The sequence below is a fragment of the Rhododendron vialii genome, chromosome 1a, assembly GCF_030253575.1.
Source record: "Rhododendron vialii isolate Sample 1 chromosome 1a, ASM3025357v1".
NCBI lineage: Eukaryota > Viridiplantae > Streptophyta > Magnoliopsida > Ericales > Ericaceae > Rhododendron > Rhododendron vialii.
The window spans coordinates 35,045,706-35,060,363 of NC_080557.1; the positions used below are offsets into that span (position 1 = coordinate 35,045,706).

General features: G+C 35.9%; 1 protein-coding gene across 1 annotated transcript; it reads left to right on the forward strand.

Annotated features, from left to right (window-relative positions):
- Positions 1-13,464: 13,464 nt before the first annotated feature.
- On the forward strand, positions 13,465-14,058 carry LOC131331054 (uncharacterized). Its single transcript, XM_058364872.1, has one exon. It carries the CDS (start codon positions 13,465-13,467, stop codon positions 14,056-14,058), a length of 594 nt encoding a protein of 197 aa, XP_058220855.1.
- The last annotated feature ends 600 nt before the right edge of the window (positions 14,059-14,658 follow it).

The following is a 14,658-nucleotide window of genomic DNA, read 5'->3' on the forward strand; positions in this document are numbered from 1 at the left end:
TTTTTATTTTTATTCTAACCCTTGCCCAAAGGGTATAGGATAATAGATAAAAAGTGCATTGATATCCGAGAAAAGTGTATTAATATTTGTGAAAGTGTATTAATAACTGTGAGATATGCATTGATATCCGAACTTGTTTGGAATTATGCATTGATATCCGCCTTGCAAAACCATTTTAACTTTTGGTAATCCTTAGAATCTCAATATCCATTGATAGTAACAACTTTGACAAACATTAACAAATATTTATTCCAAATCTAAAATTCAAAATCTATTCCTAGATTTACGTTAACACGGCTTACCATCATTTAACTCACTGCAGTTTGTGTCGAGCTTTGAATAGTTTGAGAATAGGTCGAGGGTGTTGTGCCTCCAATGCCTCTGCTATATCCGATAGAACTCGCAAAGCTTTGAATAGTTGAGATTGCAAGTATAAAGAGCATCTGCATCAGCCTCAGCTGATTTTGGACCAAATTAATCCTTAGAATTCACTTCTCTACTTTATTAACTTATCACTTTTTGACAATTACACAGACTGCAGTTTGTGTCGAGGTTTGAATTGTTTGAGAATAGGTCGAGGGCGTTGCGCCCCCGATGCCTCTGCTATATCCGATAGAACTCGCAAAGCTTTGAATAGTTGAGGTTGCAAGTATAAAGAGCATCTGCATCAGCCTCAGCTGCTTTTGGACCAAATTAATCCTTAGAATTCACTTCTCTACTTTATTAACTTATCACTTTTTCACAATTACACAGAATCAGACTCTTTACTCTCACTCTTTACTTAATTCAATATTCATACTTAAAAAATATACATGTACTTTACTCTCACTCCCTCTCACCCCCAAACACCCCCCAGCCAAACAACAACGGCAAAAAAACTAGCAAAACAACAACCTTTCGTTTCTCTCTCTCTAACTTTAGTCTCACTTCCTCTCAACCCCAACCCAAAAAACCAGCAAATAAAAACAAAAATCCAATATCCAATATCTCTCTCTCTCTCCTTTTGAAACAAAATCCCCAAACTAGATTTCCATCACCGTGAAACCGTAGCTATCAATTTCGACTCGAACCGATCGCCATCGTCGTTTGTGTCGTGGTCTTCATCTTCAACGGTCTACTTCCCCAACCAAGTCTTCGTCGCCATCGTCGTTGGTTGGCAATTTCAACCAGGCCTACATAGAGGGAGTGATTAAAAAATTCGGACGCAAGTGAATAGTGGCTCAGCAAAGAAAAAGAGCCACTGTAGCAAATGCTAATTTTTTTTTTAAAGTAGTGAGGGAGGAAGAGAGGTGGTGTTTTTTTTGAGTTTTGGCTCTTTAGTTTAGTTTGAAGAGGGAAGAAGAGAAGATGAGGATGCTCAGGTAAAATGCAAATCTCCTCATTTCTTTCAATTTCCGATCAAATTTCGATAATCCAAGCTGCTCAATGTGTTCAGAACGTGATTTTAAGAGTACTCGCGAGAAATCGGCAAAAAAAAAAAGAGACCGGAAAGAGCTTGATTTGAGCAGTTTTTATTTGGACCGTTCGATAAGATAAAAAATAAACAAAAACTGCTTGGATGAAGCTCTTCCCGGTCTTTTTTTTTGTTAATTTCTCGTGGGTACCTTTAAAATCACGTTCTGAACACATTGAGCAGCTCGGATAATCGAAATTCGATCGGGAAAGAGATGTCCGTATTTTATTAAAATGAGGTGATCCTTAGGAGAAGGGGATTGTGTATATAAATATTCAGTCAGGGATCCGTGATTTTGTTACGGTCCCCACCTCATTATTCCTGATCGAATTTCAATGATCCAAGCCGCTTAATGTGATTGAAACGTAATTTTAGGGGTACTCGCGAGAAATTGGCAAAGAAAATGACCGGGAAGGGCTTGATCCGAACAATTTTTTATTCAATAAAAATTTGCTCAAATCAAGCCCTTTCAAGTCTTTTTTTTTTTTGCCGATTTCTCGCGGGTACCTTTACAATCACATTCTAATCTTATTGAGCGGTTCGGATTATCGAAATTCGATCGGAAAAGGGGAGGTGCGGATGGTGCGGACGCTAAGAGGGTGTGGACTTGAACCGAACTGTATATATATAAATAGTTCGGTTCAAGTCAGGAATCCCTAATTTTGTTATGGTCCGAACCTTGTGCAAAAGTCCACTTTTTTTGATCAAATTTTGATGATCCAAATCATTCAATGTGTTTAAAACCTGTTTTTAAGGATACTTGTAAGAAATCAGTAAAAAAAATATGACCGAGAAGGCCGATTTCTGGCGAGTACACTTAAAAACATGTTTTAAACACATTGAATGACTCGGATTATCGAAATTCGATTAGGAACAATAAGGTGCAGACTGCAACAAAATTATGAATCTCTGGCTTGAACATGACTATATATATACAGTCTGTTTCCTATGAGAAGTTCTCATTTTAATTAAAATGTGAACCTCCTCATTTCACCCATTTTTCGATCGAATTTCGATGATCCGAACCGCTCAATGTGTTTAAAACGTATTTTTAATTGTACTCGCTAGAAATCGGCAAAAAATTATAATCGGGAAGAGCTTAATCTGAATAATTTTTCATAAAATGCGTTTTTATAAAAAAAATTGTTCAGATCAAGCCTTCTCGGTCATACTTTTTAAGAATTTCTCGCATGTACACTTAAAAACACGTTTTAAACACATTGATCGGTTTGGATCATCAAAATTTGATCGAAAAAGTGGACTTCTGTGCAAGGCCCGGACTTTAACAAGATTAGGGATCCCTGACTAGAACCGAACTGTTTATATACACACAGTTCGATTCAAGTTCACACACTCTTACCGTCCGCACCTCCCCCTTCCCGATCGAATTTCAATGATCTGAGCCGCTCAATGTGATTAAAACTTGCTTTAAGTATACTTGCTAGAAATCGACAAAAATTATTACCGGAAAGAGCTTGATTTGAGCAATTTTCATAAAATGGGTTTTTATAAAAAAAAAATTGTTTAGATCAAGTCATTTTCGATCATAGTTTTTACTGATTTCTCGCAAGTATCCTTAAAAACACGTTTTAAACACATTGAATGGTTTGGATCATTGAAATTTGATCGGAAAAGTGGATTTCTATACAAGGTCTGGACCGTAACAAAATCAGGGATCTTTGACTTGAACCGAACTGTTTATATATATACAGTTCAGTTCAAGTCCACACCCTCTTACTATTTGCACCACCCTCATCTTCTCTTTTTCGATCGAATTTCGATGATCCAAGCCGCTCAATGTGTTTAATACATGCTTTTAAATATACTCGCGAGAAATTGACAAAAATTATGACCGGAAAGAGCTTGATATAAGCAGTTTTTCATAAAATGCGTTTTTATGAAAAATTATTTAGATCAAGTTCTTCTCGGTCATATTTTTTACCAATTTCTCACAGGTTCCCTTAAAACACGTTTTAAATACATTGAACGGTTTGAATTATCGAAATTTGATCAGAAAAAGTGGACTTCTGCACAAGGTCCAGACTGTAACAAAATCAGAGATCCCTGACTTGAACCAGACTATTTATACATATACAGTTCGATTCAAGTCCACACCCTTTTACCGTCCGTACCGTACTCACCTCCCTTTTCCCGATCGAATTTCGATGATCCAAGTCGCTCAATGTGTTTAAAACGTGTTTTTAAGTGTACTCGTGAGAAATCGGCAAAAAATTATGATCGGAAAGAGTTTGGTCTGAGCAGTTTTCATAAAATGCGTTTTAATGTGTTTTTTATAAAAAAATGTTCAGATCAAGCCCTTCTCGGTAATATTTTTTACTGATTTTTTGCACGTATCCTTAAACACAAGTTTTAAACACATTGAATGGTTTGGATCATCGAAATTTGATCGGAAAAGTGAATTTCTGCAGAAGGTTTGGACCGTAACAAAATCAGGGATCATCGAACTGTATATATATATATATATATATAAAGTTTGGTTTAAGTCCACACGCTCTTACCGTCTGCACTTGCCTCACCTCCCATTTTTTGATCGAATTTCGATGATCTGAGTCGCTCAATATATTTAAAACGTGCTTTTAAGTGTACTCGCAAGAAATCGACAAAAATTATGACTAGAAAGAGCTTGATCTGAGCAGTTTTTCATAAAATGTGTTTAATGAGTTTTTATGAATTACTGTTCAAACCAAGCCCTTCTCGATCATATTTTTTACTGATATCTCGCAGGTTTCCTTAAAAACACGTTTTAAACACATTGATGCTTTGTTCGGATTATTTTTTGAAAAAAAAGTCTCAACTCAAAAAATACTCATTACCTCTATTTTCAATCATTACTCACATTTATCGCTAATCATTATTCCTCATTTCTCTCTCTATCTCTTTCTGATCATTACCTTTACTTCCAATTATTGATCTCATTTCTCTCTCCACTTATATCCTTACAAAATTTCTCAAAAACTCATCCAAAAACAACATGAACGGTTTGGATTATCAAAATTTTGTTCGGAAAAGTGGACTTCTGCACAAGGTTCGGATTGTAACAAAATTTGGAAGCTCTGACTTGAACGGACTGTGTGTGTGTGTGTGTATATATATATATATATATATATATACGAGGGGGCGGAAGCACAGACACAGTACGAAAGAACATGAGAGACATGGTATGACTAATTGATTGTTGAACCTGTGAATCGGTGAAAGACACGATCGGTTTACTTAAAGGAGAAAGTAGAAACATCAATGATTACTAGCACAATGTATAAAAATGGAAACACGAATGATTATTCATTAATTGGAGCACTATGAATAATGATTTTGATCAAAGAACAAAGCAATCAATTGTTTATTCAAATTGTATAAACTAATCATTAAACTAATAAATATTTTATTCTAAAAAATAAAACGGAGAATTTGAGATTATAATATACAGAATATTATATTCTATAAAGTATAATATATTAAACTATAAAGTACGGTATATATTAACATACTGATAACATATAAGTATATTTTAATCTATATAATAAGATATGTATTAAACTATTAGTTATACGTATAGTTTATTTTTAATAATTTATTCTATAATCAAAGCATATATTAATCAATGGTAAAAAAGTACTTACTAAAACTGTCTGGTTTCAATTGCTGAATCAGAAACAGTTCATGACTTGAAGGGTTTACAAGTAGTTTAGTGGGTACAGAAGCTGGAGTATTAACAAACTCAGCTCTTGACTAGGATGATTAGAAGTAGAGCTTCTGAAAATATTGACTTTTCTCTCTAAACTAAACTTCACTCTCTAAACTTTACTTCCTAACTTGACTTGACTTTGTTACTACATCTCGGTTCATTTTATAGAGTAAGGATCTGAGATTTACAATTGTTGTGTGACTCAGCCATGTGATTAAAGTAGGTAACTTTTTCCTTTCGGTGGAGATGTGACTAAAGCATGTTCTGGCTGTCTTTTGAAGATGCTTTCTGTCTCCACTTTTAGTGCTGAAATGACCAAAAGTAGAATTTTACTGTTTTTCAAAAGCAGAAAAAACTTGTTTTTCTGTAGTGCTAACTATCATGATGACTGAAAATAGTGCTTGCTGTCATGATAATGTTTCAGACTAGTGGCCAAATGGGTCCTAAGCATCTTGGAAAGTTGATCCATATGGATTTTTGTGGGATGTTGTCGTGGCTGATTCTTCTGAGGAATTATCATCCTCTTCTTGACTAGCTCGAGCTAATAGCTGTTGGGTTAACATTAATAATTGTGAGCACTTGATTTTTGGCTTGGATTTTAAAGGTCGAGAAGAACTATGTGTTGGGCTTCCAAGCCTGATAGTGGAAAATGTAGGTGAGCTTGGTTGTGGAAGAACTGCTACCTGGTTACTTGGTTGAATTTGTGCAACCTGAATTGGAACCTTAACTGGAGTTGGAACCTTGACTGGAAACTCTTCTTTGACTTGGTCAATGATCCGTTGATACTTGTATGCATCCCACCATTTAACCAAATATTGGTGAGTAACTATTTTGTTGACGATATTGTATCACCATTTAAAAATCCATGGAACTTTGTATTTTGCCATAAACAGTAAAAGAGCAGGGAACTGACTAGTGTGACTGTTTTCTTGATACATGGAGGAAAAGTAATTGACTTGATCGATAAGTTCAAGTGGTAAGAGGTTAGGAATGGCTTCATTCTGATTCCACTATCGAAAGAACCAAGATGGAATCATAGATTTGAACTTATGGTCAAATGAAAAAAACCAAGAATGAGTAAAAAATTCATTTTCATGAAGGATGACCTTAAACCATGAATCAATATAATCGTAATAATTATACTGAATCGGATGATTAGGAAGATCTCTGAGCAGTGATGGGTGTCCCCATTCATCCAGGCTGACAATATTATGAATATAGAGAGAATGGTAAATGACTTTATTTGGATTGACTCGATCTGTAATGGGTTTTATTACAATGGACTTGTGATGTAGAAGAATATCCTTGTAAAAGGAAAGTGTCTTATTTGGATGAGCAGGAATGAAATGCCATCCAGGAGCGAAAAAGGCTTTTACTAGTTCAATTGGGTTGTGAATGTTTTTGTGAACTGGTTCAATGAAAAATAAATTGGTGCTGACTGGTTTAAGAACATATTCTGTGGTTCTTGTAGGGTAAGAGGACTTTGGTTGACTGATTTGAATAGACTGGGTTGGACAAAAGGGATCAACTGAAATATTTTGGTTGGGTAGTACAACACTTTGACTAGATGATGGAATGTATGCTAATATAGAATTGTACCCAGTTTTGGGGATTTGCTCAAGAATTTGATACCTATTTGCTAAATCAGCTGGAGGGAGAGCAAGCTGGTTTTTGGTGGTTTGAACTGATTTCTTACTTTTTTCTACCATGGTTGAACTTTAGATAAAATAATAATTATTGTTTTCCAAATAAAAATTCTCTAGTAAGGAAATCAGAAATAGAATTTTGATCTCCTTTAATATATTCAATATCGAAATAAAAAATACTCAAAATCGACTGCCATCTGGTAAAGATTTGTCTACTGACTATATTCTTAACATCTTTTTCTAAAACATATTTTGCACTTTTGCAATCAACTCTGACTAAAAACTTTTGATTTAATATATCATCCTAGAATTTTGAAATACATAACACCATTGCTAAAATTTCTTTTTTAATAGTACTATAATTGCTTTGTGCTTTATTCCAAAGACCATAATGGAAACGAACAATCTATTCAGAAGAAGTAGGATGGACTTTTTGGAGATGAATGCCACCATATCCAATATCTGAGGCATCAGTTTGAATAATCTTAAAGGAATTGACTGTAGGAATACCTAGACATGGTAATGTCTTGACATATGTTTTGACTTTCTGGACTACAGAAGTATGTATGGATGATCAAGGAGGAGGATTATCTCTTAATCTCTCAAATAAAGGTTAACATATTTTCTTAAGGTCTTTATAAAATTCTGCTATATAATTTAAGGATTCTAAAAATCTCTGTAATTGATTTTTATCAGTAATTTCATCAGGAAATTTGTCAGCAAATTGAATTGCTCTACTTATTGGTACTATGGTTGATTGGTGAATATCATACCCTAAAAATCTTATTTTTGTTTGAAACAATTTAATCTTGGGAGCAGAGATGACTAATCCATTATGTTTAATAATATCAAGGAATGAATTTAAATGTTTCCAATGTTCATCAATTGAGTTTGAAAAGATGAGAACATCATCTATGTAGACTATAATGAAATGACTAAATGGGTTGAATATCTCATTCATTATATTTTGAAATTCACTTGGAGCATTTTTTAATCCAAAAGGCATTATATTCCATTCGTAATGTCCGAAGGGCGTAGTGAAAGCTGTTTTGTACCTATCATTGAGGTGTAATTGGATTTGCCAGAATTCACTTTTTAAGTCAAATTTTGAAAAGATTACTGTTTTACTTAATCTATTGATTAGATCGTTTTTATTAGGAATTGGATATCTGGTCCATTCTAATACTGTATTTAATGGTTTGTAATTTATGACTAATCGTGGTACACCTCTTTCTTTTTCTGCATTTTTGTTGACATAAAAAGCTGGACATGACCAAAGTGATTTACTTTTTCAAATAATGTTATTTTCAAGCAAATTATTAATTTCTTTTTTTACAAGTTTCCATTATTTCAGGGTTCATTTGAATAGGTCTAGATTTTGTGAAAATCTGTTGTTTATTAAATTCTTTTATATATGGTAAAGTTACTATATATTTTTTCCGGTGCCAAAAGGCACTGGAAAGGTTAGAACAAACCTCTTTTTCTAATTTATTTTTAAAATTTTCAATTTGTTGACCAAAAAATTTATTAGTAGGTTGCTCTTCAATATTTTTACATCTAATTTCTTCTGGTAGGAATTTTAACTGGTTTCTTTTTTGACTTAATATGTTAATAGATGAAAATATAGATTGATTTTTTAATTGTTTTAATTCTCTTTGTTTTAGTTTTTTTAAAAACTTAAATATTACTTATTGGCCAAAAGGCTTAGTAATAATTCCTTCTTCATTAGTTGTAAAAGGATAAAGTAAACAGATAAAAAGTGTTCCTAAAATTACTCTATCAGTGGGATTTTAAACTAAGACAAAAGAAGTCTTGAGACAAACTTTATCTTGACAGATATGTACTTTGGGTAACTTATATTTAATTCGCATCTTGCTGCCATTTGCAGAGCTTAGTTGTTCAGTCGTTTTGTGATAATATTTAGTAGGTACTAAACCTTCTTGGATACAATTTAAGTCTGCACCAATGTCAATATGAACACTGACTTCTATTTTATAATTATTTATTATTAATCTGACTTTAGCATACCATTTTTGATAATCTTGGTAGTCAGTATTTTTCATCTTGATGTTCCAACAATTGATTAATTTTATGAATTTTGTCAAGACTTTTATCTAATTCTAATTTTTTATCAGATTCTTTTAATTTGGTCATATCTTTTTTAATTTGATTCATTTCTTGTTTTAGGTATTGTAAAGTAACTCCTTTATTTATTCGATCTATAGTATCATTAATTTTTACTATTGGTTTAATGTGTTGTGATTTTTGCAACAAGAGTTGTGTGGGCATGCGTGCCCTTTTCTTCTTTTTGGGAAAAGGGATTCTGTTTCCCTCCTAAAAGAGAGGAAAATGCCGGTTCGCAGGAGCGCTTTTAAGCTGGACGTCAAGCGCTCGCAAAATACAGAGTCGCCACTCAGGTTTGAAGGTCGGACACCCAAGGAACCGTATTTCGAAGCACTTGCCGCGCTGTTTATTTTGAAAAAGTTAAGGAACCAGTTCATCATAACCATATCTGGGTTCGGGAGCCAGGGTACGAGAGGGGAAGGGTTTTATGGCAGCACCCCTCTCGCCCAATCCGGAGATCGGTCTCTACTTAGGCATTTGCGAAAATGTTTGTTTGAGATTCTGTTTGATTAATCAATTTTTTAGCCAATTAGGGCGGGGGAACAGTTAATCGGAAATTAAAACTGTAACATGTTTGCAGGATGTGATAGATAGCATGCATGGATGAGCAGTTAGTATAGGATGAGAACAGACTGCTGTGAGAGTTTAAACAAACTGGGAGGCCCCTGTTTTGGAGTGACGTGCGTAGGAAGAAACCAGCATGCACTGAACGAGTCACTGCATGCTGTTTACTCCTGCGCGCACAACTCCAAGACACGCGCGCACCGATGAGCTCAAACCCACAGCTCTTGAACCATCTGGGCTCTAGAAGGACCAGTGCACACCTAGGACAAATCACACGGTTTATAGGCAGTATAATATACAGTTTAAAGGTTGTAAAGCCCTACAAATTAATAAAACACCCCATAAACAGTGTGGGGATAAAATAATGACCTAAAACTAAGCTACCCGTGCAAGGCCACTCACTGGTCAGAGGCATACTATTGCGTGACGGAGCCAGTCTGGCGCGCGAGGATGCGCCCTGGCGCTCTGTCGTGCGATGGAGGCAGTCTGTCGCGCGATAGAGCCAGTTTGGCGCGCGATGGTGCGCCCTGGCGCAACCAGACCAGTGCTTGGTTTACACATTTTTGGGTTTTAGTACATATCCAAAAAGACCTCAGGGGTACTCCAAAACAACAGATAAGCATATTAAACTACCGCTAACAATTTCTAATAAAAGAAAGCAATAAACTGGTTATTAACATGCTCAACAGAGTGATCTATACACAAAATAAATCACAAAACAGTAGGACACCAATCCCCACGTGGTCCATCGCGTGCAGTACCGGAGTGTCGCGCGAGAGAGTGGGACCATCGCGCACTGGTTCCTACCACGACAGTTTTTTAAACCTTGCCAGCTTTAGGATCAGGACTGGTATTGATTACTAGTCTTGGTCCTGCCAGCCCCCCTCAGGGATCAGAACAGAAAACAGAACAAAGGTAAGCTATACCTTCGGTTTTGAGTTTGAAAGACTATTTGAGCTTTTGATGTTTGACGTTGATTGGGGTGTTTGAGGATTGTTGAGTGTGAGAAAATGGGGAAGAACAAGCTATGTTCTTGGATGAGGTGTGAGAATGAAGGATGGTGTGTGTCACCCTTCTTCAAATTTTTTGAACCCTTTAAATGGATGAACAAATGGGGTATTTATAGGGAGGAATGGTGAATCTGGTTGGTGCCAGGAGAGGAGTTCAGCCAGTCCACGAGGCTGGCTGAAGTTGCATTGGTGGCCAACTGTCCTCCTTCAGAAAGATTGGTTGTAGGTTGGACCGTCGCGCGATGAAGTCAGTCTGTCACGCGATGGTGCGCCCTGGCGCTCTGTCGCGCGATGGAGTGAGTCGGGCGCGCAATGGTGCGCCCCGGCGTGGGATGGTTGCGCCCTGGCGCGCATCAGTAGAGTTTTTGGTTTTTTTTTGAAGTGGCTTAGGCTAAGTTAGGTTAGGTTCAAGGGTTTTGCAAACACTCACAGCTCAAACACGCTATCATTCCCAGGGTGTTCTTGATTCATTTCATCATCGGGAAATCAAAAACCGTAAGTAAACTAATCTGGAAGCCCAGATTGGGGTGTCTACAAGTTGCTTAAGTTTTACAATATATTTTTGTTTTAATTCTGAATCATCCATTTTACTAATTAAGGTAATTAACAATTCTTATTCTGGTGAGTCTTTAGTAATTACATTTATTCTTTTAAATTCTTCAATTTCTAGTTTGTAAAGTTTCTCATTGGTGAGGGATGTGATACTATCTTGAAAAATAGGACAAGAATTCTTTTTCCGTTTTACTTTTGTAATAGTGCTGGCATTTTTATAATATTTTTCTAAGTAATCGAAAAAATAGACTTCATTTCTTGTATCTTCCATAAATCTTTCCCAATGAGCTATTATCTTTTCTTGTTGACAATGTGTATATTTATTAGTATATTCTTTTCTTCTTTGCTTATTTTTTTTTGACTTAAATTCTAAGAATAATTTGTCAATATCAATATTTATGACAAATAAAGACGGATCAATAGGGTTTGAGGTTACTTCTTCAAAATCAGTTTGAGTTGGAGACCCTTGGGAGGTATCTTCTTCAAATTTTGCCTGTGTAGAATAACAAAGTTTGCTGATTTGTGAACTTGATTCAACACCTTTTAGCTTAATTCTAAGAGGAGGGTTTATTCTTTGTTGATCAAAACTTATCCTAATTGTACCATCTAGATATTGTTGAATATAGTCTAGATCAATCGTATCATTTTGCATTTTTTGTGGGTAACTTTCGTTTTCACTAAACCAACTGGCTGGTAGCTGGATATCACTCTAAGAGATGGTTTTGGGTACTTGTATATTAGCATTAGTGCTACTTTATATGAGTACAGTTTTGTCCTTTGGACTTTTGACTAAGGCATGAATATTCAAATTAATTTTCATACATTTATAATAAATACGATAAATTAAGGCAATTGTTTGACTTCCTTCGAGCATTTGAGTAATTGTTCCGGCAGTTTGAATATTTAAAGTTAAGGCTTTCAAAATATTTTTGTCTTTTAGACTAAAAGGTAAATCAGGGAAACAGTTAAAATAAACTGAACCATTATGTAAGCTTGATTCCATTAATCCTAACAGACTATCACTGTAGATTGTTAATCTACTATCTCTTAGGGATAATAAGATTGCAGAATTTAGTCATTTTCTTGTAAGGGGTTTAATAGCTATTTGTATTAATTCTACATGAATATAGCTATATCATCTTTCGAGGTGTCGTTTGACTGATTCTTTACTAAGAACCATACATCTTTCTTCTTGTTTAGTAATAGCATAAACCTGTTCTACAATTTTTGCTACTTGATCAGTTCTAAAAGTATCATCTAAAAAACTTGATTTGTAAATTTCTTTTACTGGGATTTTGGGTATATTCCAATTTCTTAATTCTGTATCTAAATCTTGGAACTCATGTTCTTCTTGATTGACTATGTCTGGAAATTCAGATAACAAAGCTATTGAGGAGTTGGCTGAAGAATTACACTTGAATAATCTATTCATTGTATTTAATCCTAGAAATTCTTCTTTCAATATTTTAATTCTAGACAACCATGTTTAAGACCTATCCTGTATACACGCATGCCCTAGTTTTAACCATATTCTTCACGACTGCCTCACACTAGGACTTACAAAACGGATAGATAACAACTTGGATGGCCATTGACAGAATGCTCTAACGATGATAGCAGAATTAAAATACTAATTGAAAATTCAAAAGGAATAAAACCAACTTACAGATTACTTAGTGTTTACTCCTTCAACTATATCCAACCTGGCTTCAACTATACACACACACACACACACACACACACACACACACACATATTCAGTTCAGTTCAAGTCTGCACCCTCTTACCGTCCGCACCTCCCCTTTCCCCTTTCCCATTTTTCGGCATTTTTTTTGCCGATTTCCCATAGATACCCTTAAAATCACGTTTTGAACATATTGAACGACTCGGATTATCGAAATTCGATCAGAAAAAGAAGGATTCTTAAAATACGAACCCCCTCATTTGAAACAAACCTTGTATATAATAAGGTAACTTTATCCGCATGAAGCTTCTTGTAAGGACCTTAGGTAAGGACTCATAGATCCCATTCAAATTTTGATAATCTGAACCGTTTCATATGTGCAGAAGGTGATTTTAAGGGGTCTTGCGAGAAAAAAAGCAAAAAATATGACCAGAAAGTACTTGTTTTGAACAGTTTTTAATTGAATTGTTCAATGAAAACTACTCAGATCAAGCATTTGCCAGTCATATTTTTTGCTGATATCTCTTAGGGACCCATAAAAAATCATGTTCTAATTATATTAAACGGTTTGAATCATCAAAATTCAATCGAGATCTATAAAATGCTTAAACTATGTAAGGGAGTCGTTATTGGAAGGGACTGCTTTATCCGGGTGAATTTGTTGATCTTATTAGGAGCATTATTACGACTTACGAGGAAGGTCACGAGTCGCAACCACAAAAACCATGTGGGCCTCGTCCCCGATGGTGTCTGCACCCTCGCCACGACCGCCATGTCTTCCCAAAATCGCCATCCCCTCCACAACCACCACCAATCCGGCGGTTCAGAGATGCTTTTTCACCTTGGCCGTCTCAAACAAGTCTCAACGCCCACCACCGCCGCCGCAGGATAAAAATAACCCCTCCGCCAAAAAAAACTTTGGGGGTTCAGGCCTCAGCGTCCTTGCCGCTGTCAAATCCAACCCACAAACCAAACCCTTCAACAACCCACCTGCCCAGAATAACACCGCCCCAATCAAAACCAACCCAAAACAACAGCAGCAGGAGGAGGGAAAACCAATTGGGAAAGAAGAGAGAGAGCTGAGTGGTTCGGATGTGTTATTGGCGTTACGAAGAGCCAGCGCTCAGAAAATCAAGACCAAGAAGCGCAGAGAATATCCTCCTCCTTCTTCTTTGTCGTCGTCGTCGACCAAAAAGCGAGTAGCTGCTGCTGAGGTCAATTATGGGGATGTTCGACCCATTTGCGTAAAAAGCGAGTGGATTACTCGTGTGGACGAATTGGAAAAGCGTCTTCAGGAGCTCATGGATGAAGTTCAATGAGTCTTGCCTTTTCCTTGTCTTGTACTTTTACCTTCTGTAGTGGTTTACATATATAATCTCTCTGGAAATTTTGTTTGATTCATTCCCAATTGTAAATTGCAGACTTGTCTATTTGTTTCGATCCCCGTCCATTGTTTAGAACTTTGATGTGGGGTTTGTGGAGTCATTTACGGTACGAAAAGTGAAGGCAAAGAATTTTCCTTGACATATTCAAGATGCCGAAAACTTTTGGTACCCAGTTGCAGTTGCCCAGTTGGATATGTTCTCCATGAAGTTAATGGGTATGAGAATTAATTTCTCTCTTTGTATTTGGCTAATTTGCTGTGAAATAACCTAAAATATGAGTTTTGGGTAATTTGTGGTGAAAGGACCTGAAAGAGAGTAAAATGGTGAGATTCCTTTTTTTTTTTTCTAGTTAAACGAGGGGGGAAACTGGAGCAGGAAGTCTATCTATGCTAATCTCTACAGGTCCATCCGAGCTGGAAAACTACCAAGGATGTACTTGGTGCAATATTTTTTCAAGCAGATAAAATTGGATTTGTTTATTACTCCATCTGTCTTCTTTTCCTTTGGAACTGGAGAATTTCAATAGAAATTCTC